Genomic DNA, 25,952 nt, shown 5'->3' with positions numbered 1-25,952 from the left:
GTTCAACAACATTCACAATAAAACACATCGAAAGTAAAACAACACATTGGCATAGAGAAAACACACACACACACACACACACACACACAAATCCAAGATGACTGGAGAAAGGACATGTGAGGCAATGGTCCTCTTTGAGCTATCAGCTGTGGCCAATTAAGTTTAGGGAATACAGTTAGCGGCCGATTGAAAAAGGGAGTACAATCAGTGGCTGATGAGGACTTGAGGAACTACAGGGTTGAGGTTCTGCACTAGTTAATCCATAATGACAAACCCTTTCTATTTTAATAGATATTGTCTTAATTAAGTAATTGTTTCCCTGTTAATTGTGGCACAGCCAACATGATGAGAAACTGAACTGCACAGTCCAGTTTCTCATCCAACAAAAGTCACAAAACACAAGGGGTCATAGACTCATAGTCTCATCGAGTACAAGTGTCCGCTGAAGTCATTCTTACGATGTACAAACTTTTCAGAAGTAATATCAAAGAAAAAATATAAGATAAATAATTGAGGTGATAGTATATTAGTCATATACAAAGCAACAGGCAAACGTCGAGGGGGATAGCGGGGGATATAACTCGCAATCGCCTCCAGGTTAGAGACTCTTCGACTCTTAATATTACAGCAAGGCAGCGGACAGTTTACAGACAACTCACTTCTACTATCTCTGATCAGAAGAACTGATGTGCTCAAAAAAGGAACTGCAGATGCAACATAAGGAGAAGAAATCAGTAACTCCAAATTGTGCTGCAGTGAAGTTATAACAAAAATAAAATGAATGTAAATGCATACCATCTTCTTCTTCTTTTTCTTCTTTTCGAGGAATGCCAACAGCTCTCCCTGTCTTTGCATTGATTCCTCAAGAAGCTGCAACAGTTCAATTTTGTCACAATTTGATTTTTCATATGAAAAAATCTCTCCAAAATCTATGTATAAGTTCATCAAACTTTCGATACTTGTAAGACAGTTAATTTGATTTATTTTAGAAGTATGTCCTAAGTAGCATGATGATAACTCCCGTTTGACTTGAATTAAGACACTTTCAATATGTTACTCTTGTTAGATGTATTTATGTAGGAGGTCTAGCTCATAATGTAACGTTGCTAGACAATTTATACAGGAATACATTCTTGTTCTTAGAATCTTAGCCTAGGATACATTTCAGAAACAATTGCAGGTTCAGTCTTAATCTCAGAAACTATCTACTGCCTCCGTTAAATGTTATGTGCAACTTTGGGGTATTATTTGTGAGATATAAAATATTCCAAAGTTGCACATAACATTTAACGGAGGTAGTAGGATTAATGTCAATAAACTTAATGATTAAGATGTATAAAGTACCTTCTTTGTTGCGGAAAGTTCCTGCTCTAGGATTTCTACACGGCTTATTGCATTGTTGAGCATTTCCTCTTTTTCGGGAGGCATGATTGCTGGTTTTGCAGCAAGGGAAATCACCTTCCCTTCCAATTCACCCATGCGCTTCATCATTGCAAAATACTCGACCTCAGAGATTGCATGTCCAGGCAATTTATGCGAGTCCTTCACAGCAGACTCATCACAGTAGGTATATAAGGTCGCATCAGTGAGCTTCTTAGGCATGTTTCGAGTCAATCTGATCATTGTTACAATGCCCATCATCACAGACATGAGACCAGTGACTAGATGGTTGCTGAATTTCTGATTAGAACCATCAAAACTGTTCTTTGATGGTAAACAACCTGCAGTTTCAGGAAGTAAATATCAGTAACAGAATTTCAAACCTTTAACTCTTCTATACATAAACGTGCTTCAGTTACTAATTTACTATTAATAATATCTGCTAGGCAGACCAAAGCAACAACAACAAAAATCCACTGCAACCTAGTGAAATAAATCCATAATCTGCAAAATAGAAACTACATAAATTTTATATCTGCTCTTAACTAGTTTTCATACTTAAATAGAGACTCATAGAAATTCATAAAAGATACAATACGTCAACACATAATGTAATTGGACTTGTATACTTATTTTACTACTTAGTATGCATATAGATTACACCATTTGTAGGTCTCAGGACATATAGTAGTCATGTGCACATATTAGTTCAACTAGTTTATATTTCTGAAAAGGCCAGGCAGTAACTCTTTTCGCCCCTGGCTTAAATCCTTTCCCTTTGGGTGCAAGTCCATAAATAAAAGTAGAGACACATTTGGCAAAATTTCATGTTAAAGAGGGCAGGGATGCCGATACCTTTGGTCATGGCTAGCTTGTTCATGTTGATATCAACAGGTTTGCTCCACGATTTTTCCATGTCCTTGTCTACTATTGGGACGAAGTTGTCATATGGGAAGGGACTAGGTGCATCTTTGCACATAGGTTCCTGAAAATAGTAGACACAAAAACTAATTTAGGATAACAGAAACAAAGTTGTCACCTTTCTAAATGTTGTAATAGCATATAATTTTTGAGTTCTATTATGCCCTCATTTAAACTAAATGTCTGGAAAATATTAGTGGTTGAGACAATGTGCATGTGACAACTATGAAGTCTGTAGTCCATGAATGACTTTTGCTATTTTTCTAAAAGATTCATTCATTATCAGTCATCAACTCATCACTGTACAGCAAAAATTTCTGCAATATAGTATCTGTTTGCTTCTGCTAGCTATTTACAATACTATAAAGTCTGTATTACAATGAATGAAATATTCACACTTACTTTGGGTGCATAATACTGGAACTCATCTGAATCGCATGAGTTGCATCCCTTCACATTACGAAAACAAAGAAATGAAGTTAGTAAATATGCAGTACATTTTCAGTTTGGAGATAAGCATATTCCCTAGAAGTCAGAAGACTACCTTTGGTTTTGCCATCTCATCTTCACCAATGGTTTTCTCGTCTATCACTGGGAAGGGACCCCTTACGTTGCATTTGGCCTCACCATTACGAACCATCTGCAGAAGCGGGAACAGTAGGAAGGAAAAAAAAACAATTAACAAATGAAAGAAAGATAATGTAAGTTCAATTAATTGGAAGATATGATGTACTAGGTAGAATAGAGATTTTCTGCTAAAATCAAACCTTCATGATCTCAGGATCATTCCATGGCCCTTTATCAGATTTCAAGCAGCCACCTTTTTCTGCACAGGTGCAGGTACCGCCCAAAAATTCTGGCAGTTCACTGTAATCATATGAAAATTGGCTTCATAAGTATATAGATGATGCAACTTCAACTATATACAGAGTACTTAAGCCATCTCTCGTCCCAATAAACAGTCACTTTCTGGATTTTAAACTCATTTCACTCTAACTAATGTTAGAGAAGTAAAATTTCAGAGTCTGACACTCGCAGTAAGTTTTATGTAGGAACGGAGGGAGTATAGATCAATAACAGATAGAATAGTAACCTGGCATCAATGATCTCAAGCAGTTTGCTTTGGTACTTGTTGCCCAGGACCTTTACACAAAAAAAAATTATATTAGGCCTAAAATCCTCAATCAAAAATCACAGTAGAACAAAAAGAGATACTTCGTATTTATTAAGTTCTTACATGAATCTTCTGGGTGGTCTTGGGATCAAGGAACGACTTAACGGTGCTCCACAACAGCCTGAAACCAGATCCTGCATTGATGATGTACATCCTGCACAAGGTCTGAGAAAACAGAAAAAAATGTCAAAAGTTTTCCTGATCCTCAGTTTGGCAACCAATCATACCATAAACAAACTTGTAAAATGTGTAAGGAAGCAAGAAAATCTGTACCTCAGGGTAGTTGTCACCATCTATCTTTTGTAGGGTCTGGATGAGTTCCCTTGCCGCCTTGTTGAAGTTCTTAAGTCCCTGCACAAGTGCACATCACACATACCAAATATTAATTTTCGGTCCTGATCTTAATGCTTTGCTATTCTGTGGCTAGTAAAACCATAATTTCTTTGAATTTTAACTTGTGCTTTAATAGAAATAACATTTCAAGTTTTTCAACAAGAGATTTATGTTATGGCACAGTTCATCTCATACATACCACTCCTTGAACATCCAGAATAGTTGTACTCTGATCGATGTGTTTCTTTGCAGCGATTGAGCAAGCAGGAAACTTATCAATAAAGGTCCTCTCAAACTCTTGGACGTGATATTTAAGATATCGTTCCATGGAGGTGACTTGCATCAACTTGTTCGGATCAACCTGACCCAACTTTTCAATGTAAACTGGCCGGCCTTCCTTGTCAACTCCATGGTGTCCTTGAGGATAGTATTGCTTGACTTCTTCAACTTCCTTGAACTCAAAATCCTATACAGGAAAGACGAAAAGTATGGCAAGGCAGTTAGAAAACATCACTACATCACTTGAGACTAGATGAGTGCTGAACATGTCAAAAACTGACCCAATCTGAGCCCAACTGAAGAAAACTTGTCTAAAACAGATAAATTCTTGAAGATAGGTAAAAAAATTCTCTTCAAAGTTCAAACCCATTACATATAGGCATAAGATAGCACCTAACCCGACCTGAACAAAATCCGATCAAATTTGAATGAAATTCATAAAGGCTTGTATAAAGTAAAAAAAAACAATCAAAAAATTCTAATCAAAACATTAGATCGATCAATCTAAAGATTCTAAACAAGATGACCCAACTGATCTGTTTGATTCACCTGACAGAAACATATAGTATAGTATAAGAACATCATCCTGAGAATATACAGTATATACCTCCATGATTGTGTCAGCACCAAAATCCTTTCTCCATTGGATCATGTCAGACCACATTTGCTTTGACTTCTCAATATCAAACTTCCTGGCCTTCAAGAATCTGTCAAATTGTACATTATTTGTTATGCACTATTTAAACCAAGAAAAATTCAAACTAATTTCAGACAAATTGGAATAAAATGTCTAGGAACAATTTTGAAATCAAGTTAAAATAAAGATGGAAAATGTTACCTAAGCAGCATGTGATAATCATCATGCTTTGAAGGCAGCAATTCTTCCAAACTAAGGGCCTGACGAAATGCATCTACTGCCTTCATTTCCTCTGCATCATGTTCATCTTCGAAAGCAAATGACATGACTCTGCTGTTCCTTCTACCTTTCTTTGTCAGCGAGTTTCTGAACATGCTTGAGACATTAAAAGCCGCCTTCTTGAAGGAACCAAGCTTCGTTTTCTTCTCATCATCGTAGAAATCAATGTCAGGTTTCTCAAGTCCTGAGAAAAGTAACCAAAATAGCCAAATAAGATCAATTTAATACCATATCAATCAAAAGGCCTACATTTTCATCAGAAGCATAATTTGTCAGAAATCAGAATAAATCACCTTGAGAACAAGAGAGGTAAAATACACTTACCCGGTTTAAGGGACTGCACAACAGATCCAGACATTGTTTCGGTCATGGTCATTGCTTCTACACTCATAAAACGCGTCAAAAAACTCTGCAAAGAATAAACAACCAAACACTCATATCACATTGTGGTACAAATATATACAAGTACCATATAAAGATTGATTTTGTAGTTATTCAGTTCCATTTCTATAAGATGTTTGTGAAAGATCATGTAGGATATCAATACACATAAGAGCGCGAATCATTTGAAACATCTTCAAGATATATTTGTTCATGACATTTGATTACTCTGACTTCAAGTATACCTTTACAAAATCACAAGGTGAAATCACCACCAAGATAAACACCTCTCAGATATCAGTATCATAATTTGTAACCCCAAAATATAACTTATGGTATATCAAAAAAAAAAAATACAACTTATGGTAAGTTTTTATATTGGATCAAACACATTCAATAATAGAGGTCAATTATTTACACTACATAATCATGGAATAACATTAAAAGGGTTTATCAAATAAATCAACACAATAGTAATGTTATTCATAAAAGCTAACCAACTTGACATTCAATACTGGTATTAAATCTCGTCTACATCACTACTCTACGTGACTCTCTATGATATTCATTCAATCTCGCCTACATCAATGTCATATCCATACACGTACCGAGAAAAAAAAAAAAAAAAAAAAACCCACAAAAGCCCTTAGGAGATTTTACCATTATAGAAAAACAGAATCATTATCAGCTTAATATCACCCCCCAAAAAAATCTACAATTTCATAAGCTAACAAGAAGAAATATACCAACTTAATGCAGAATTATCTCAATTGAGCAACAATGAATGCAAAAAATTGTTGCTTTTGTTTTTTGTTTTTGTTATTTTTTTTAATAGATAATTATGTAATTAGGATAAGAAGAAGAAATTATTACCTGGAAACAAAATATGTTTAGGAGCAAAAAAAAATGAAGGGAGGAGAGAGAATTTGGAGGGAGTTATAGAATTGCTAGGCTCTTCACAACGGCTAGGAGACAACTCTCATTGTAAGACAGCATAATCATAATCTTTTTTTTTTTTTTAATAAAAATAATTTTTGATATTGTATATGATACAGATGTTTTTATAACACCATTGACATAGTCTTAATTAGATTTATGTAAATTCCTTTTCTGTAATTTAGTCATTAAAGAGATAGGAAAATTAGAAAGGCATAATAATAATTAAATTAATACAGAATAAAAGAGATAGGCGGCTAAGTGAGAAATGCAAGGCACTCCGTCCATATTAATGATCATTTTCAATGTTAACAGATGGGAAAACTAGTACAAGTATTAATTTCGAGCATGTACGTATTTTGTACGTATCATTTTTCACTACTTTGGCTGAACTTGATTTGCAATAAGTTTTTCCGAGCTGACCTTATATGTACGGTTTAATAGTTTTCGAATTTGAATAAACCAAAGTTAATACTTTTGATGTTGATGATCATCTTTGTCAATTGTCTTTTAAAGAAGTTTCTTTGCCTTCTTCACGTTAAAGTGCCCGCAATCTTACCAACCGTGGCCAACTAACTACCTACAAAGGTACTAGCCATTCTCTTTTATCCTTTATGATTCTGCCATATGAAAATCATGGAGTATTATTCCTTCAAAAATAAATAATTTTGAGCATAAGGTAATGGGCATGGACCGCATGGTATTAGATACCAAAGTAAGGATGCAAAATTATACGGAGTATGTAAAAGTATCGTTTATAAACATTGGCATGATAAATATGCGAGTTTAAAAGGTCACCAAAATATGTTTGTTTTCGCATTTGTGTCCCTAAATATAGGACTTGTTCTGATTAACTGAACTGAACTGAACTGATTGGAACTGAACTTAACTGGACGGAATACAATTGAAATTATTTGTTTATGAGAGAAAAAAAAAATAGGAATTGAACTGAAGTGGACTGAACTGAAATTAAGCTGAAAATAATAGACCCTTAGTTTACACCTCATAAGTAGATACCAACATATTTCGCATTTGAAAAGGCATTAGTATCATAATGTAGATTATTGGAAACCATGTAAAATACAAGTGGGTAAAACTTAGACAAAAGATAGAAATTGATTGACATTATTTTGAGATGAAAAGTCAAAAACTTTGATAAGTACATTTATTCTAAACAAAAATTCCACGAAATCTACATATATCCATAAATTATCAATGTTGGTAATTTCAAATTTTCACTTCCAAAACTCCAATTGATTCTTTCTCAATTTGACTAAAAGAGTGGGCAATAAATTCGCGACAAGAAATCCAGGATACCGACAGCATGGAAGAGCCAAATTGAGGCCAACATGTAATGTTTGTAACACAAAATATTCAAGCATATAATATAATTAGTCATTAATTTATTATATAGGTAGTTTGATGATGAAATACAGAAGAATAGTTCCAAATTTCCAATTATATTTGAGGTCCTCCACTAAGTTTTGGGTCAGCCTCGTTACATTTAATCATAAACTATACTGATTATGGCCTGCCCAAGTCAAACAAAGGAAATGCTTGTTATAAGTAAGATCTTTACTACTAGTACTCATAAAATCATAAATGATGCCTACTCCTGCCTATTGCTTGGCCTATATCCATACGCCATTGTTCCGTTGTTATATTGTCTCAATCTCTTATAAATATAGAGTAATAATTTTATCCGGTATAAAAAAAACTCTTTCATTTTATTAATGCATATACAAACTTTCTCACTAATTAATATAAATTGATCATCTAGCATATATAATAGCATTAATATTATTTTAAAAGCAAGGTCAACTTTTCTATACATACACTTTCACCGTTTAATATTAGTTAATACATTTTGTGATTAGTATTAAAAAGAAAATATAGTCATGTTAGATCGTACTAAAACTTTCTCAATGCATATATGTTTTTCATATAATTATGTATCAACTTTTTAAATGGTTTTTTTTTTCCTTCTTATTTATAATAAGTAATTGAAATTATAATGTTTGAAAACATGTACTTGTATCAATCAATCGATGATAAACATGCTTATAGAAATGTGTCAACTAATATGAAATAGAGAAAGTGATAATAATGAGCAAAAGCCAATAAGCGCATTTATACATATACAAGTAGGGCCTGTTCTGTTGAGCTTATTTTCAGTTCAATTTAGCTCTTAATTTTCTTCTCTCATAAAATATTCAGTTCAGTTCAATTCAACTCAGCTCAGTTTAGTCAATCAGATTAGGCGCCCGTACATCTTCATTTCATAAAACTATTATTTCCTTAAAGGATTACGTGTATTTAACTATTTATATATCAAGCTTTATTTTTAATCAAGTAGTTTAGAAAACTACTCATTGCCTCCAACCTGCCCACCTACCCTTCTTTTGTTTAAGATAGAGTAAGATATTCAAGTATTTAATTTATTGCCAAAATATGTCCTCATAATGTAAAGCAAGAAAAATTGCATTTAATATTTTTTTGTATAGAAGAGGAATTACATAATTGTCTGCAAATAACTGGCACAATCTTAGTGTTATTAATATTAAAATAATGATAAAGATATTAGCTAGAGATTGTAATTTAAATCAATTATTGGTGTATATGGTGGGTGAGTGACTTTGAGAGTAATTAAGAACTAAGAAGCTTACACGTCATATATCATTATATCATTTTGAACTTTTTAGTCAATGATCACAGCTTAAATATACAGGTACTGAGTAATAATATTACTAGCACACACACACACAAAATAATAATAAAAAGGGTATATTTAGCAATATTGGAACATGTATATTAATTAAGAATTTTAAGTGCTTTATTTAGTAGTCATTGCTAGTTAAACCTAATTTGTCAAATAACATATGTAAGGTCCTTACCAAGTCTACAAGATAGAACATAGAAGGCCAACTATTGTTGTGTTGCACAAGAAATATGTAACTATGTAAGTGCTCATGTAACTACACATTATAAAGTGTTAGTTCAAATGGAAGTTTACATGTCTTTTTGTGTAGAGTGTTAACTATGATTCAATGTTTCTTAATTATTTATGTCATCAACTTACATTCAATAAATTAGAAATGTGACTTATATATCTGATTCAATCATGCAACCTTATGGAGTCATGGCGTAGCACTAAAAGTCTTAGTAGCTAATTAGCCATTACTAAGATATGTCATCATTTATCTTTTGAAAACCAAATACAAAATATAATAAATTACTATGTTATATGATAAGTAATTTTTTTTTCCTTTCTAAAAATCATGTAACTACCGAATCATCTCATGATCATAGTGAAACAAAGGGAGTACTTGCTATCTCATGTAATGACACGGGATCCAAATACTACTACGTAGATCGTATTATCACATTGTAGTTTATAACTTTATATGGGGTAATTCTTAATGGATTATTTTGTTGTTGATGGGTTTTATATTTGAGTGGGGCTTCCTTAGTTAGGGAATAGATGTTAGTGTTGGGCCATCCTACTCCTAACAGTTCTAAGCCCATCAAATGCAGACAACTTCATTCCTACCTATATAGGCTATTTGGCTAGTACTCCGTACCCACTCAGTAGTGTACTAGTGTTCCGAAAAAAAAAAAGAAAAAATCCGTAAAATAACAACAAATCCAGTAGCGCTATGAAATTGTGTTATACGATTGTCCATTGCAGAATATGAGACTTGAGTCCCATATCGATTGTATGGGGGGTTGATGTGGGGTTTATGTAAGATAATGAGCTCTCCTCTCCTTAAATTAGCTTTTGGAGATGACTCTCGTATTATCCTACTACTACATTAAATTGAGTCTACAATCAGATAGTCGATTGTAATAAATTTTGTTTTTTGGATCGCTTTGGTATGTGTCAGGTCGTGATTAGATTAGTTTTTGCTAGCTCCCATACTAGGTTTGTTATTAGGGTCGAATTAGGTTAAGTCTTTTGGTACGAAGGTTTAAATGAAATCATTATGCCAATGCAGATTTAATGATCGGAGTAGAAATTTTATTCGGGTCACTTTGGTATGTGTCGGGTTATGGTCAGATCGGATCAATTTTTGCTACCTCCCATACTAGTTTTCGAACCGGCAGCATTTCCTCCATCATACTCGTAGTAAGTAGAATCGTTGACCACTACAAAGAAGTGACCTATTGCCCTACACTATCACTTCCTTTCTCTCTCCTACTGTTACTCTTCCTCTGTGAACAACCATGGCGGCCACCCACCTTCTCTCTCAATCCACAACTCTCAATCAAACCCCTAACCTCTCTTCAAAACCCAAAACCCCTTTTCTTTCAAACCGCTGTATCACCTTCAACAAACCCTTTTCCCCAAAACCCTCAATCACCTTCAACAAACCTCTCTTAACCCCAAAACCCTTAACTCTCAAAGCAGCTGTTTCCCAAAACGCTGCAACATTAGAGCCCCAAACTAGCGATTTCAAGCATTGTTTCTCAAAAAAGGAAGATGGGTATTTGTATTGTGAAGGGCAAAAGGTGCAAGATGTTATGGAAAGTGTTGAAAAGAGGCCATTTTATTTGTATAGTAAACCCCAAATTACTAGAAATGTTGTGGCTTATAAAAATGCTCTTGAAGGGTTGAGATCAATTATTGGTTATGCTATTAAGGCTAATAATAATGTCAAGATTTTGGAACATTTGAGGGAATTGGGTTGTGGGGCTGTTCTTGTTAGTGGTAATGAGCTCAGGCTTGCTTTGGCTACTGGTTTTGATCCCACTAAGTAAGATTACATCTCTTTCTCTCTCAATTTGGGTAATTTGGTGTAGTTTATGATTGTATTTTGCTGTTTATGTGCTTGGAAATAGATAATTGTGATGTAATTTGCTAAGTTTGAAATTGTGTATTTGTGGCTTTTATGTGTGAATCAGTGTTACCTAATTTGTGGTAGGAGTTGGTACTCGAAACGGGTTTTGAAATGCAAATTGCTATCTATTTTGAAGTTGTTCAATGTGCGTGTTGAAGAGAGGGTGATAATAGTTTATTTTTCAATGCTTGGGAAATGCTCATTGATCATGGTATTGATATGGAGCTAGTTAATGGTCTCTTATGAATCATTACTTTGTTTCTTTGCATTAAATAATGTTACAGTTTTATTATACGCTGTAGTTGACTGCTAGAAGTTGAAGCATTGGGGATATTGGTTTGTTTATAGCTTGTGTGTACCCTTAGTTGATTGGACTCTGAAATAATGTAGCTTGTCCACTAAGATGATGTCTTGATGGTAGGTGTATCTTCAATGGAAATGGGAAGACATTGGAGGATTTAGTCCTTGCTGCTGAGAGCGGTGTATTCGTGAACATTGACAGTGAGTTTGACTTGGACAACATCATTTCAGCTGCTAAAATTACAGGGAAAAGGGTGAATGTATTGCTTCGAATTAACCCTGATGTTGATCCTCAGGTATGTCTGTTAAGATGTCATCTTATTTGTACATATATTATTTTTCCTTCTTAACACTAATATACTTTTAGTTGTTTGAGATAAACCTATTGTCTTCAATTAATAATTTGGTGTGGCATGTGTAGTGAATATGTCAAATGTTATGGAAGCTTGGAACCTTGGCTTGTTAAGTATTTTTTTGAGGCATGTTTGTACAGTATTTAGTCCCTTTTTTTGGGGCATAGGAATCTGGTATATCTCCGTGATTCAATTGCATTGCCTAAGCTGAACAGTCTGTAGCTCATTCTGTGGTATCGTTGCTTTAACCTTTTTCATGCCCATGGGAAACCAGAGTCCTGTGTTGAGTATTTCATATTTCTGTTGGAGAAAAGGAGAAGTGATATAAAATTGTGACAGAGCTCTGGGAGAATTAGAGTCTAGCAATATTCATCAATTTGTTTTTCTTGACAATACTCCTTTGTCTCCTAATGTTATTCTTCAATTTGTTTTCCTTGACATTATTCCTTTGTCCAATTTGTCTTTTTTGTGTCAGGTAAGGAAAAGTTACCAAATAAGATAAGGGGTAAACTCAAATTGACAAACATAATAGGAAATTTGGGCAATCTGTAAGAGACGGAGGGGTTATTTGTATTAGTCAAACTCAAAATCATTTATCATCTTTCAAAAGCAAACATGGCCTTGGGTCCCTAGTGCAACGCATTGACTGTAAATAGTTTAAAATTTTGAATTGCATCCACACCTTTGTTTTAGTTTTCAAATTATGATATTCTAAATGTCTTAAAGTGCTTGTTGAATCCTGTCAATATGCAACTGTACATGAGTTTCATCATTGAAAGTAATAGGTGAGTGTATATAGGGGAGAGATACCGGGAGGCCTAAATTGCCATGTATGTACGATGGTAGGTATAGTTGTATTTACATTCATTTAGGCTAGACAAAGCCTTTCTTCTTGTGTTTCCATATGGCTTACGTATTGGTCGTTACTTTTAGGTCCATCCTTATGTTGCCACTGGGAACAAGAACTCCAAATTTGGTATTAGAAATGAGAAATTACAGTGGTTTTTGGATGCTGTGAAAGCTCATCCTAATGAGCTAAAGCTAGTTGGAGCTCATTGCCATCTTGGATCAACAATCACCAAGGTATTTAAGTATTGTCATTTTTACTAAAGAGTTTTGATTACTTTCAGTCTATTGATTCTGAGATGCTCATATAAACTGTCTAATCTTCAGGACTACTTTGCTGGTGTCTGTTTATTTTGCTTTGTAATAAATACGTCATAGCCTCTCATTAGTCAAAAATTTTTTTTTTTTTCCCATGTACAGGTGGATATATTCAGGGATGCTGCTGTTCTTATGGTAGACTATATAGACCAAATTCGTGACCAAGGTTTCGAGATTAGTTACTTGAACATTGGAGGTGGTCTGGGAATAGACTACTATCATGCCGGCGCTGTTCTTCCTACACCTAGAGATCTTATTAACACGGTACATGCAGATCTGTTTTACTCTAAATCATATACTTAGGCTGAATTGGTGTTGATGATAAATTTGGTTATGACCATCTATGCTTATTGCAGGTGCGTGAATTGGTCCTCTCACGTGATCTCAACCTTATCATTGAACCAGGAAGATCACTTATTGCAAATACATGTTGCCTAGTTAATCGTGTTACTGGTGTCAAAACTAATGGTACAAAGAATTTTATTGTCATTGATGGGAGCATGGCAGAACTTATCCGTCCGAGTCTTTATGATGCTTACCAAGTAAGTAGTTTTCCTGTCAGTTGCATTCAATTAAACCACAAGGCTAGTACTACGCTAAATTATAGTACTGTAATCTACTTGGGTCCAGCAACTGTCGAAACGGTTTTCTAACTACTGTAAATATTGTCTGCAGCATATAGAGCTAGTTTCTCCAGCTCCATCAGATTTAGAGTTATCTACCTTTGATGTGGTTGGCCCAGTTTGTGAGTCAGCTGATTTCTTGGGCAAGGAGCGCAAACTTCCTACTCCACAAAGTGTAATGATAATGCATTTTTCTCCATTTGGATCCCTTTGGTTTAAGTTGTGAAAAATAAATTTCATGTAATCATGTTTTAATACTTGGGTTTTGGCTTGCAGGGAGCTGGATTAGTAGTTCATGATGCAGGTGCCTATTGCATGAGCATGGCCTCCACCTACAATCTTAAGATGCGCCCACCAGAATACTGGGTACTGAGTCTTATCCCTTATTTATGGGAAAATATCTGTTTCCGCATCTTGCTCCCTGATTATCCATTTCTTAACTTAAATTAGGATTGTCACTGTGTCTTGTTTATGAACTTAGGTATATTTTTTTTTTTGACAAAATCACATCATTGGAAGCCAGTTTTAATCCTTATTTTTCCTTTGTTTAGTTCCTTAGTAGAAATCAGAAAATCAATCTAAAGATTGTTTGTTTCAACCATTAAAATAGAAATGGAATGGAATGGGATTAGAGGGAGGAATGATTCATATTCAATCTATTCCACTAATCCGATAGTTGCTTTGTTCAGCAAATTGGGGCTCACCATATGATTTTACTCTTGCACTTGGATCTTCCTCCTTGTTCTTCCTTTTTTTCTCTTCTTTGTACTATATCAGGCTCTTCCATGGTTATACACTTGTACTTGTGATCTTTATTATCAACCTAATAATACTATTGACCCCTTTGCAAACCAAATAGTCTGATAATAGAAAAACTCTGCAACTAAATGCCGGGTTTAGTTAAATGGATAAATTTTTTTTCCTGGCTTTATTTTCTTTCAATTGGATTGTAAAAGGAGTGAAACCAAACAGGAAGAATTTTCATTTAATGGACTGAGCAAGTCGTCTACTTTTTGGTGGTGGTGAAGTCGCTTTGTGTTTTTGTTAGTAATGCTTTTGTGAGTGTACTAACTACTATAATTTCTGTATAGATTGAAGAGGATGGATCAGTTGCCAAAATCCGCCATGGTGAGACATTCGAAGACCATATGAGATACTTTTCTGGTCTCTAATCATTGGTCCGTGAAATGTTGCTATCATCCAATTTGAAGAGGATTGAGTACTTGCCTGTTGTAGGGAAATGATGTAATCTATTGGATAAGCATTTGCCTGTAGAGTGTTGCACGCTTTGTAATATTCAGAGTATATTAGTCTTCTTTTCAGTTTACTGAGAGTACTGATGTACTTCGGCGTAATTGAAAGGCATTTGCCAGATTATGGTATTTATTTTTCCCTTAATTAGTTAATGCACTGCCACATTTTTTTCCCTCCTTCCTTAGTTCCTTCCCTTGGTTCCCTGCTCTCTTCTTCTTGTTTTACTGGAAGGCATTTGCTGTATATGGTGTTTAGTTGATTAGTTCATCCATAAGTTTGCCCCTGATTTTCATCTCTCATTCTTCATTTTCTCTAATTTATATCAAGGCATTTGCAATGATGTCCTTAATGGGTCCCTTATAAAGGTCCGTATGCATCATTTTTTAACTTAATTTATCTTATATTTCAGAAAAACTAAGTTCAAGTAAGGTTTTTTTTTTTAAAAAAAAAAAGTTTAGACAGAATAAAAAATAAAAAAATTATTTAAGATAAACACAAGTTTAGAGGAGATAAAGTAAAATTATAAACAAAAAAAAGTTCAAGCAAATAAAACAAGATTAGATAAAAAGAGGGCATGTTTTGATTTATTGAACTGAATTGAACTAAATATTATATGAGAGGAGGATATTAGGAAATGAGCTGAACTGAATTGAACTTAAGTTGAAAAAAACAAACCCTAAGTTCAAAATAAATGATGAATCAGAGCCTAATATTTTCCTTAGAGTTCATCTCTCTTACCGTAGTTTGAAATCTACATTATGGTTTCATGTTAATATCCTACCAAGATACCCTTTTGTTAAGGGCAAGGAGCCATCCAATTAATCAGTTTGAATAAAAGATAATTACATCTCAAATATGGATGTTAAACACTAAAAAACTCACTTCGAGTTTAGCAATGTCTCTGCTTCACTTTCTCCCTTAGAGCATCCATAATGAATTAGCTACAATCCTTATAGTTTTGTGTGTTATATTTCCCAAACAGCAAGAAATTAGACAACTTTGGAGAGCAACATATATATCTCCAAACTACTAGTAGGTCACTCAATGAGTGAGGGATACCTTAAGTGATTAGAACTCCCCTTCCGATTTCAGATGATCTTGGGATCGATTCTCATCACCCCGCCTTTATAGCTCTCTAAACTCCAAAAAAAACAAGTATGTTGCTGCTCCATAGTATATTTGGTTATTTGCAAGCAAGTTATCTTATACAACCAGCATAGATGCTCTTATATAGTTATATGTAAGACTCCTAGTAATTTACTCCTATTTATAACACAAAAATTACTCGAGGGAGGGTATGATAAATTCTTCACACACTCCCAACAAGGTCCGAACACAGATGGTGAGGTACACCCACTCATACACAACAAAAAGTTGGTTTAAAGTAGGCCTGTACAAAACTATCCGAGGATCCGAAAATTCGAAAATCCGATCCGCAACCGATCCGAATTTTTGAATATCTGATCCGAGTTTTCATTTCGGATCGGATATCCGATTCGAAAAACCGGATATCGGATGCGGATTTGGATATTAATTTTCATAATTTCGGATATCCGATATCCGAAAGATATCCGAAATATAAAGCCTAAAATAGTGAAATATATATAAAATTTTAAATTGTTCATATAAAACTAACCCTGTATTATTAACTTATTGTAATATTCTTAATATATTTGATGATAATATTAATTGCAAAAGGACTACTATTTTTGTTAAAATATTTTGTTCAACTTAGCGATAAAAAAATGGTAAAATTAGTGAAATTTCGAAAGTAATCATAACAATTTTACTTAATATTGGATAATGGATATCCGAAGCATCTGATTCGAAAATTTTGGGTATCCAAATATCGAATATCCGAATTTTTCAAAACGGATTTGGATATCAAATTTTGATTTCGGATCGGATATCCGATCCGTGAACAGGCTTACTTTAAAGAGTTAAAAACTTATCAAATATCCAATAACTAAAAGTCTAAACATGTAATTTGGCGCGAATTTGCGCGCCCTTTCTTCCTCTAAAGTCTAAACCTCACTTCTTTCTTCACCATATTTTCATGTCCTATTACCCCAAAATTGCTGCTGCGATTCAATCAATTAATTCAATCCCTACTATCAGATTACGATTGGTAAGCTTCTCTTTCGATCTGATTTTTCCAATAACATCAATTAGTAATTGCATATTGTTTCATGCTTAAACCCTAAATTTCAATTTTTTAATGTTAATATTGTTCATTACAGTATCTAATTCATGAATTTTGCTTTATTACTGCTTAATTTTATGTTGAATTACTTTGATTTGTCAATAATTTCAATTTCAAAGAGTGAAATTGTTACATCATATCGGATTTCTGTAAAAAAATAATGTTTTTCGATTGCAGAAATTTCTCGATTTTTGTGCCGTTTCGATGGCTAGTGAGATTAGAAACGTTAGTAATGGAACAAGCAATGATAAAATTGATTTGAGAAGGGGATACCAAGTAGTTGTTGCGGCAACTAAGGAAATGGGTATTGGTAAAGATGGAAAATTGCCATGGAAATTGCCTTCTGACCTTAAATTTTTTAAGGATATTACTTTGCAAACTTCTAATGCTGAGAAAAAGAATGCTGTTATAATGGGGAGAAAGACATGGGAGAGTATTCCTCGTAAGAATCGGCCTTTGCCCGGTAGACTTAACGTCGTTCTCACTCATTCTCGAGATTATGATGTTGGAAGTTTGGATGATGTTGTGACTTGTGGAAGCATCAGTTCTGCTTTGGAGTTGTTGGGAATGCGCCCGTATGATCTTTTGATTGAGAGGGTGTTTGTCATTGGTGGTGGTCAGATCTTGAGGTTGGCATTTATGTTGTGTTTTCATGAAATTTGAGTAGGAATGTATCTTTTGCATAAAGGGTTTAATGCTTTGTTTATTTAGGGAGGCGCTCAATGCTCCAGCTTGCGATGCGATTCATATTACAGAGATTGAGACCGATATAGAGTGTGACACATTTATGCCCACTGTGGATAATTCTTTGTTTCAGCCTTGGTATTCGTCTTTTCCTTTAGTTGAGAACAATATACGACACTCTTTCGTTACATATGTCCGTGTGAGAAGGACTGCGGCTGATATTGGTACACAAATCAATACTAACAAGTTACTACCTAGTAAGTTTGAGGTGCAGGACTTCTCCTTCCTGCCTCAAATGGTATTTGATAGACATCAGGAGTATTTGTACCTTAAGCTAGTTCAAGAGATCCTGTCCAGTGGGAATCTTAAGGATGATAGGACAGGGACTGGGACCCTATCAACATTTGGTTGTCAGGTACATCAAGCTGTTTGTTTATATTGAGTTCTTATATAGTTTTTGTTTTGGTCTTTAGTTATCGATTTGATGGTTTTTGCCTGCAGATGCGGTTCAATCTGCGCAAGAGTTTCCCACTTCTTACTACCAAGGCATGTAATTTCTAATTAAGTTTCCAGCTTATTGCTTCTCTTTATGATATATTTTGAGGATTTTAGCTATTTATGTTTTCCTGAAATGGCTTGTTGATATGATCATTCATACAGACTAAGATAATTAATATGGTGGATACTGGATGCTAGTTGTGGAAAAAAATCTATTTGAACTCTTATGCTATATATACTGACAAGTATCTTTATCATTTGAAAACAGAGGGTGTTTTGGCGAGGTGTTGTAGAGGAACTATTGTGGTTTATTAGTGGTTCCACAAATGCCAAGGTATTGTATACAAACTCTGAGAATCATTTTATTTTTGTTGATTCAACATTGCTTTCTTTTTAAATGAACATGCTGCTTCCTTGCTGTCAATCTAATACTTATCTGAGATTCATACGAGGCTGAAGATGCCTTCAAGACATAATGCTACTTTTTTGTGGAAATTACCATGAACTGTTTAGTCTGTTTTTAATGCTACGGAGTATGAGCTAATTTTCCAAGCCTGCCTTGATGCAACCTCTGAGTTTTTGATGCTTTGCATGGTAGACTTTTTATTGATTCTATTTCTGACCTAGATTTCAGTGAATTGTTAAATGTAAATATCACTTCACAACATTGGACTGTTGCCATACCCTTATCGACTTAGGCATCCAGATTTCAGAGGCTGAAATGGATAATAGAAAAGAAAGGCACAATAAATCACCAGAGTGAATGCAGAAGAGTTTGCTCAAGCATGATGGACTATTCATCTATGAATACATATTATATCCTGGTTAAGAGGAATATATACACTTGCATATAAGATACACTATCTTGTACATAGTAAATGACTATCTTCCTTCCATCAAGTGTCTATACCAATAATGGTTTTAATGACCTTTGGGTTTGATAACTGAAATTCAAGGTGTAAGCAGTGTAACAAGTGTTTTCGTTTTTTCAGGTTCTGCAAGAGAAAGGCATACATATTTGGGATGGAAATGCATCCAGAATTTATCTTGATAGGTTAACCAAAAAATTGCAGCTCAAATTTTGTCTGGTGATATGTTACTGTTTTGCATATATGCCTTGACATGCATCCATTCCTGTTGCAGCATTGGTCTACCAGACAGGGAAGAGGGAGACCTAGGACCTGTATATGGATTCCAGTGGCGGCACTTTGGTGCTAGGTTGATCCATAATGTTTGAGAGATTTTTATATGTTGCTTCACATGAAGAAGCCAGATGTTAGCTCTTATGTCTACTTGTTACTTCTACAGATATACCAACATGCATGCTGACTACACTGGGCAAGGATTTGATCAGTTGTTAGATGTTATACACAAGATTAAGAATAAGCCAGATGACAGGCGTATCATCCTCTCAGCTTGGAATCCTTCTGATCTTAAATTAATGGCATTGCCTCCATGCCACATGTTTTCTCAGGTATTTGTTGAGATTCAAGTTATTTGCTTTTATGTATTCTTATATTTCTTTGGTGCTTACTTTCTCTGTACAGTTCTATGTAGCAAATGGTGAGCTATCTTGTCAAATGTACCAGCGGTCAGCAGACATGGGCTTGGGGGTTCCCTTTAATATTGCGTCTTACGCTCTATTGACGTGTATGATTGCTCATGTCTGTGGTAAGCATATTTGCAGCTACTTTTATCTATCCTTTGCTCAGGCTAGTTGTTGATTTTGGATAATTGGATGTATATGCTTAACAAAATTTTCTTTATTGCAGATCTTATTCCTGGGGATTTTATCCATGTCATTGGAGATACTCATGTTTATCGCAACCATATTGCGCCTTTGCAAGAACAATTACAGAATCTGCCTAAACCTTTTCCTGTAAGCATTAGTGGTGTAGCTAGCTTTGATTTGATATAGGATAGTTACCTTTTCTTTTTTAGGCTATTAGGTAATGTTTGTATTTTAACAGGCTTTGAAGATCAACACTGAGAAGAAGAATATAGATTCTTTTGTAGCAACTGATTTCGAGCTTGTGGGTTATGATCCTCACCAGAAAATTGAAATGAAGATGGCAGTTTAAAGTTCACTCTTGACTGTGAGTTTGTTATGTTAATATTAGCCATTGATTAATTGAAATTATGTTATCGTGTTGCCTTTTCAAAATCATGTATACAGTTGCCTATTTTATTGATCAGGTATTCAAGTCGCTACAATATGTTTTATGTATTTACTGTACTGAGTTTTTGTGTTGTTGATCCTTGATTTCACTTAATCTAATATTTTGCCTTCATTTGACAATATAGTATAGGAATAAGTTTAGAACGTTGATACACGATTAATGAATAGAAAAAGTAAGATATACCAAGATTTGAAGCTCTAAACATCCTTTATAGAAGTTGCAAAATTATGAAAGTCCCATACTACCATTACATTTCCTTAGGGGGTCATAGCATTGTGTACTATCTGGAACATATAATTCCTAATTCAGTATTTGAACACTTTCCTTATCTCCTCTTCAAACTCCTTAGTCCTTACTTCCCACTTCTGCTATCTCTTTCTGCTGAGTGCTTCTGAGATCCTCACTTTTCTTTTTCTCAGCAATGAAATTCATTAGCATTCTCAATGTCTCCTCTGAATTTTCACTTTTCATCAGCTGTTCACCTACTTCTGCAGGGGTGACCTTTGTTTCCTGCACCTGTTGTTCAATTTCCGTCAAAAGTGGGTGCTCTGTGATGCCAAGGTAATTTGAAGAGAGTGTTCTGAGTGAAGATTGGGTGCAATAGGACATGTGGATATGCAAATCCATCCTTCCTGGTCGCAAGAGTGCTGGATCAAGTCTGTCTTTGTGGTTTGTTGTGAACACAATGATCCTCTCATCTCCACAGTTTGACCATAACCCGTCCATAAAATTAAGCAAGCCTGATAGGGTCATCTAGGTTATAGAACAGAAAAATGTCAGTTCTAGATCATTACTCGTTAAAATTTCTCTTAGAATAATTTTCAATAACTTACCTCATTCCCTTGTTGAGAATATGAATCTTGAAAGTTTCTCTGGCGTGCCTCCATCTTCTTCTGTAAGTCGATAGAGCAGTCAATGTCTTCCACCACGAGTATCGATCTATTAGCTGTTGCTACCAACAGTCTCCTAAGGTCAGAGTTTCTCCTAATATCAGTCAGCTCTAGATCATATATATCAAAATTTAGATAATTAGCCATGGCTGCGATCAGACTAGACTTTCCTGTACCCGGAGGTCCAAACAGCAAGTAGCCACGTTTCCATGACTTCCCAACTTTTCTGTAGAAATCTTTCCTCTTCAAAAACCTGTCCAAATCCTCCATTATCATCTTCTTCATCTCCATGTCCATTGCTAAAGTGCCAAAATTTGCTGGGTGATCTAGATTTACCGATTGCCAAACCCTCCCCCCCATATGTCTTAATTCAGAATCCAGTGTGTGCAGCTTTGGGGTCTTTTTCTGTTTTTTGACCTCCTGTGCTTGTTCTAGGATGTGCTGGAAATAGGTGGTGAACACCATATCTTTGTGCTTCTTATGGAAGCTCAAGTTGTAATATTGGATTTCATGACTCTCATCGTTGAATCTCTTTGTTACCACCTGTTTAGTCACTTTTTTCCAAGTGAACTTGACTCCATTGAATATGTCAATCACTTCTTGATTTGTATCCATGGAAAATTGGATATTCGACTCTTTGATAGGCAAGGTGGCTCGGAACCTGTGGGTTGATGCAGAGAGTTTGGTGCCCAAATAAAGTTCTGCAGCATAAAAGAGCTGATTTTTAACAATTCCATCAACTTCACCGATGATTATGGTTACCTCTGAGGACATAGAAGCAAAGAGAGCCCTGATTTTATTGGAAATGTAGACTTGAAATTCAATGGGTACGTTGTCTCTAGCAATGCTGCGTATCAGCATAGCGGCCGCAGCGGCAGAGGTAGCTGTGGAGATTATAGTTTTAACAGTAGGCATTTGGATGTTGGTGTCTAACATATTGAGATGGTTTTCCAGATCTTGTTTAAGAAATCAGGTATCCCTAAATAGGGTGGAGAAATAATAAAATGGTTTGTATTGCTTTATTATTATTCATCAATAAATTGAGTATATATACAAAACCTACTCTCATAAGATAGAACCAATATTCCTAAAGATTTACTAACATTATTATATATCCTAAAGATATTTTCTTTAAATATTATCTTAACATTTCTTTAAATATTATGTTAACATAAATAAACCTAAATATATTATAATAAGATATATACGGAAAATATATCATATCTCATATTTGTAATTTTTTTTTTTTTTTGAAGGTAAGGTATGGAGTGTTTCAAGGTGCTGCATTTGGTCTTTCCTATTGTGTTTACTTGAATAGAGAATGTGGTTATACAATGGAAAATTTTAATTTTAGTATGGAGTAATTGAAATTTTTGGGAGTAGTGGATTTTGGTTGGTTTCAGTGTTTCACTGTTAATTCCTATAAGCTTTTTCTGCACTTAATAAATTAATAATTGACCTTGCTGAGTGCTGACTATGAATTGAAAGTTCAGAATCAGAAGTGATGTTGCTTTTTTTGTTTTTTTTTTTTTTTACTCACAGAACACAGAAGTGATAATGCTTCGATGTCTTCCCCTGTTTCTTTTCTAAAGTTACGTTAAATTTAAATGTTTTGGAAGTATGATAAATGAAATTCTTGCAGTATTTATCTTGGGAGTAGGCAAATATTTTGGTAAGAATAGTTGCTTTGGGATTATGTAAATACTTAATTTGTAATTTGTAATTTGTATTTACAAAATAAGAAAAGTTGCATTAGAAGTACTGTGTAAAAACATTATTCCCATGTGTAAAAACTTGATCTGTCTTACTGCTACATACGTAATACTAAGGGCCTGTTCTCTTCATATTCAGCTCAACTCAGCTCAGTCAATCAGAACCGGCCTTAAATTGATAATTATTTAAAAAAAAAAAAAAAAACACTACATTAGTACATGTATAAACTCTGATGTATCTCACTGTAATTAAACTCTGACCGTTCACACATATCATGCATAAGTGTATAACTGTTGTTCTGAGGTTGAGGAAACTCCAATTTTAATCCCTCTTAGTCACTTAGACCACAATATTTAAGTATTCAATTTGTTCTCGAGCCATACATTCCTTGACATTTATTATGAACCTAAGAAACGATCATCCATGGCTGCCTCACTAAATGCAGTTGTAAGGAGAGATTCTTAATTCAGCATTTGAACACTTTCTTTGATCTCCTCTTCGAATTCCTTACTTCCCACTTCAGCTACCTCTTTCTGCTGAGTTCTTCTGATATCCTCGCTTTTCTTCTCAGCAATGAAATCCATTAGCATTCTCAATGCCTCCTCTGAGTCTTCACTTTTCATCAGCTGTTCAGCTACTTCTGCAGGGGTGACCTTTATTTCCTGCACCTGTTGTTCAATTTCCGTCAAAAGTGGATGCTCTGTGATGCCAAGGTAATTTGTAGAGAATGTTCTGAGTGCAGATTGGGTGCAATAGGACATGTGGATATGCAAATCCATCCGACCTGGTCGCAAGAGTGCCGGGTCTAATCTGTCTTTGTGATTCGTCGTGAACACAATGATCCTCTCATCTCCACAGCTTGACCATAACCCGTCCATAAAATTAAGCAAGCCTGATAGGGTTACCTAGTTATAGAATAGGAAAATGTCAGTTCTAGACCGTTACTTGTTAAAAATTTTCTTAGAATAATATTCAATAACTTTTACTTATTTACTTACCTCATTCCCTTGTTGAAAATATGGATCTTGAAAGTTTTTCTGGCGCTCCTTCATTGTCTTTTGCAAGTCGATAGAGCAGTCAATATCTTCCACCACGAGTATCGACCTATTAGCTGTTCCTATCAGTAGTCTCCTAAGATCAGAGTTTCTCCTAACATCAGTCAGCTCTAGATCATATATATCAAAATTCAGGTAATTAGCCATGGCTGCTATCAGGCTAGACTTTCCTGTACCCGGAGGTCCAAACAGCAAGTAACCGCGTTTCCATGCCTTCCCAACTTTCCTGTAGAAGTCTTTCCTCTTCACAAACCTGTCCAAATCCTCCATTATCATCTTCTTCATCTCCATGTCCATGGCTAAAGTGCCAAAATTTGCTGGGTGATCTAGATTTACCGATTGCCAAACCGTGCCCGGGCTCCTACGCATTAAATCAGGATCCAGTGTGTGCAGCTTTGGGGTCCTTTTCTGTTTTCTGACCACCTGTGCTTGTTCTAGGATGTGCTGGAAGTAGGTGGTGAACACCATGTCTTTGTGCTTCTTATGAAAGCTCAAGTTGTAGTATTGGATCTCATCGTTGGCCTTCTTTGTTTTCACCTGTTTAGTCACTTTTTTCCAAGTGAGCTTGACTCCATTGAATATGTCAATCACCTCTTGATTTTTATCCATGGAAAATTGGATATTCATCTCTTTGATAGGCAAGGTGGCTCGGAATCTGTTGGTTAAAGGCGATAGTTTGGTGCCCAAGTAAAGGTCTGCAGCATAAAAGAGCTGGTTTCTAACCATACCATCAACTTCACTGATGATAATAGTTACCTCTGAGGAGAAAGAAGCAAAGAGAGCCCTGATTTTATAGGAAATGTAGTATTGAAATTCATTGGGTACATAGTCTCTAGCAATGCTACGTATCAGCATAGCGGCCGCAGCAGCAGAGGTAGCAGTGGAGATGATCGTTTTAACAGTAGGCATTTGGATGTTGGTGTTTAACATTTTGAGAGGTTTTCTGATCTTGTTTTTGAGATCAAGTTAGGAGTGTTTTAAGGTGCTGCATTTGGTCTTTCCTAATGTGTTTACTTTAATAGAGATTGTGGTCGTCTCTTGTGGATATGCAATGGAAATTTCAACTTAATGTGGAGTAATTGAACTTTTTGGGAGTAGTGGGTTTGGGTAGTTTCACTGGTACTTCCTATAAGCTTTTTCTGCACGTAATAAATTAAGAATTGACCCTGATGACTTTGAATTAGAAAGTTCAGAAGTGATGGCGCTTTGTTGTGTCCGATTGTTTTTTTTTTTTTTTTTTCTTATGTTATGTTTGAGTTTTTCTAACCAGTACAGTATCATGTTGTGGGAGCAGGTAAAATGTACTTTGTAAGTTTGTATTGTATTTGTTGTGGGAATAGGTTTGGTAAATGGGAATATATGCTATGAAAATAGATAAATATTTTGGTAAATGAAAATAGTTACTTTGGGTTAGTACTTACTCCGTATTTTGTAATTGAGAATAGTTGCATTGAAAGTAGGTATGAGGTTAATTTTACAAAAATATATTGGAAATAATAACAGAACTAAAGAAACGTTAAAAATAAAAGAACCAAAAGGAGCAGCAAATGTCATACTCTGTAATTTTTTATGCTTACAATAACCTTTTCTTTTAAATGCGACTCTAGAACCGCATAAGGGGGTGGCCGGGTGGGGTGGGGTGGGGTGGGGGTGTTATTTTCTTTCATTTCAAATCATTAGTTTTGCATTTTTACAAAATTTGGGTTGAAACCCTTTTTTATTGTGAAACCTTAACTTCCAAAATAGTACAACTCTTATTTAACACATGAGACATGTATAATACTAATATAAAACTTTTAAAAATATTACTAATTCATTTATTAACGTTTATCATTGGGAGTTAAACTATTAAGATACAAAAGGTAAATGTATCCTTG

The 25,952-nt window shown here is 34.9% G+C and overlaps 5 protein-coding genes across 7 annotated transcripts; 2 read left to right on the top strand and 3 right to left on the bottom strand.

The window, feature by feature from the left end:
- Positions 1–479: 479 nt before the first annotated feature.
- Positions 480–5,404, bottom strand: LOC145621589 (phosphatidylinositol/phosphatidylcholine transfer protein SFH12-like). The gene is made up of 14 exons (XM_081676312.1): positions 5,328–5,404; positions 4,926–5,187; positions 4,695–4,794; positions 4,008–4,274; positions 3,749–3,826; positions 3,539–3,640; positions 3,395–3,444; positions 3,069–3,168; positions 2,846–2,941; positions 2,704–2,751; positions 2,236–2,365; positions 1,345–1,721; positions 796–870; positions 480–704 (listed from the first exon to the last, which is right to left on the bottom strand). Exons 1-14 carry the CDS (start codon positions 5,392–5,394, stop codon positions 693–695), a joined length of 1,764 nt encoding a protein of 587 aa, XP_081532438.1. The 5' UTR covers positions 5,395–5,404; the 3' UTR covers positions 480–692.
- Positions 5,405–10,451: 5,047 nt separating this feature from the next.
- LOC145619357 (diaminopimelate decarboxylase 2, chloroplastic-like) lies at positions 10,452–14,996 on the top strand. The gene is made up of 8 exons (XM_081674036.1): positions 10,452–11,074; positions 11,580–11,754; positions 12,745–12,894; positions 13,078–13,239; positions 13,332–13,517; positions 13,651–13,773; positions 13,875–13,964; positions 14,690–14,996. The coding sequence occupies exons 1-8, from the start codon at positions 10,545–10,547 to the stop codon at positions 14,768–14,770; spliced, it is 1,497 nt and encodes a 498-aa protein (XP_081530162.1). The 5' UTR covers positions 10,452–10,544; the 3' UTR covers positions 14,771–14,996.
- A 1,802-nt stretch (positions 14,997–16,798) lies between these two features.
- Positions 16,799–22,932, top strand: LOC145621527 (bifunctional dihydrofolate reductase-thymidylate synthase 1-like). Of its 3 annotated transcripts, none has more exons than XM_081676258.1 (12): positions 16,799–16,980; positions 17,233–17,684; positions 17,767–18,154; positions 18,241–18,285; positions 18,506–18,571; positions 19,230–19,291; positions 19,381–19,455; positions 19,546–19,711; positions 19,785–19,908; positions 20,010–20,116; positions 20,208–20,333; positions 22,850–22,932. In XM_081676258.1, exons 1-11 carry the CDS (start codon positions 16,909–16,911, stop codon positions 20,316–20,318), a joined length of 1,668 nt encoding a protein of 555 aa, XP_081532384.1. In that variant the 5' UTR covers positions 16,799–16,908; the 3' UTR covers positions 20,319–20,333; positions 22,850–22,932. The 3 variants fall into 3 exon arrangements, with proteins under 3 accessions (XP_081532384.1, XP_081532385.1, XP_081532383.1); XM_081676259.1 differs by lacking the exon at positions 22,850–22,932 and adding an exon at positions 20,912–20,990; XM_081676257.1 differs by lacking the exon at positions 22,850–22,932 and having other exon boundaries at positions 20,208–20,463.
- LOC145621529 (AAA-ATPase At3g50940-like) lies at positions 20,614–22,576 on the bottom strand. The gene is made up of 2 exons (XM_081676261.1): positions 21,251–22,576; positions 20,614–21,170 (listed from the first exon to the last, which is right to left on the bottom strand). The coding sequence occupies exons 1-2, from the start codon at positions 22,241–22,243 to the stop codon at positions 20,763–20,765; spliced, it is 1,401 nt and encodes a 466-aa protein (XP_081532387.1). The 5' UTR covers positions 22,244–22,576; the 3' UTR covers positions 20,614–20,762.
- On the bottom strand, positions 22,642–25,040 carry LOC145621528 (AAA-ATPase At3g50940-like). The gene is made up of 2 exons (XM_081676260.1): positions 24,019–25,040; positions 22,642–23,925 (listed from the first exon to the last, which is right to left on the bottom strand). Exons 1-2 carry the CDS (start codon positions 25,003–25,005, stop codon positions 23,482–23,484), a joined length of 1,431 nt encoding a protein of 476 aa, XP_081532386.1. The 5' UTR covers positions 25,006–25,040; the 3' UTR covers positions 22,642–23,481.
- Between the last annotated feature and the right edge of the window lie 912 nt (positions 25,041–25,952).

Source organism: Chenopodium album, chromosome 27 (assembly GCF_948465745.1).
Source record: "Chenopodium album chromosome 27, dcCheAlbu1.1, whole genome shotgun sequence".
NCBI lineage: Eukaryota > Viridiplantae > Streptophyta > Magnoliopsida > Caryophyllales > Amaranthaceae > Chenopodium > Chenopodium album.
Note: the sequence above shows the minus strand (reverse complement) of the source record. Positions and strands in the feature narration are given on the sequence as shown.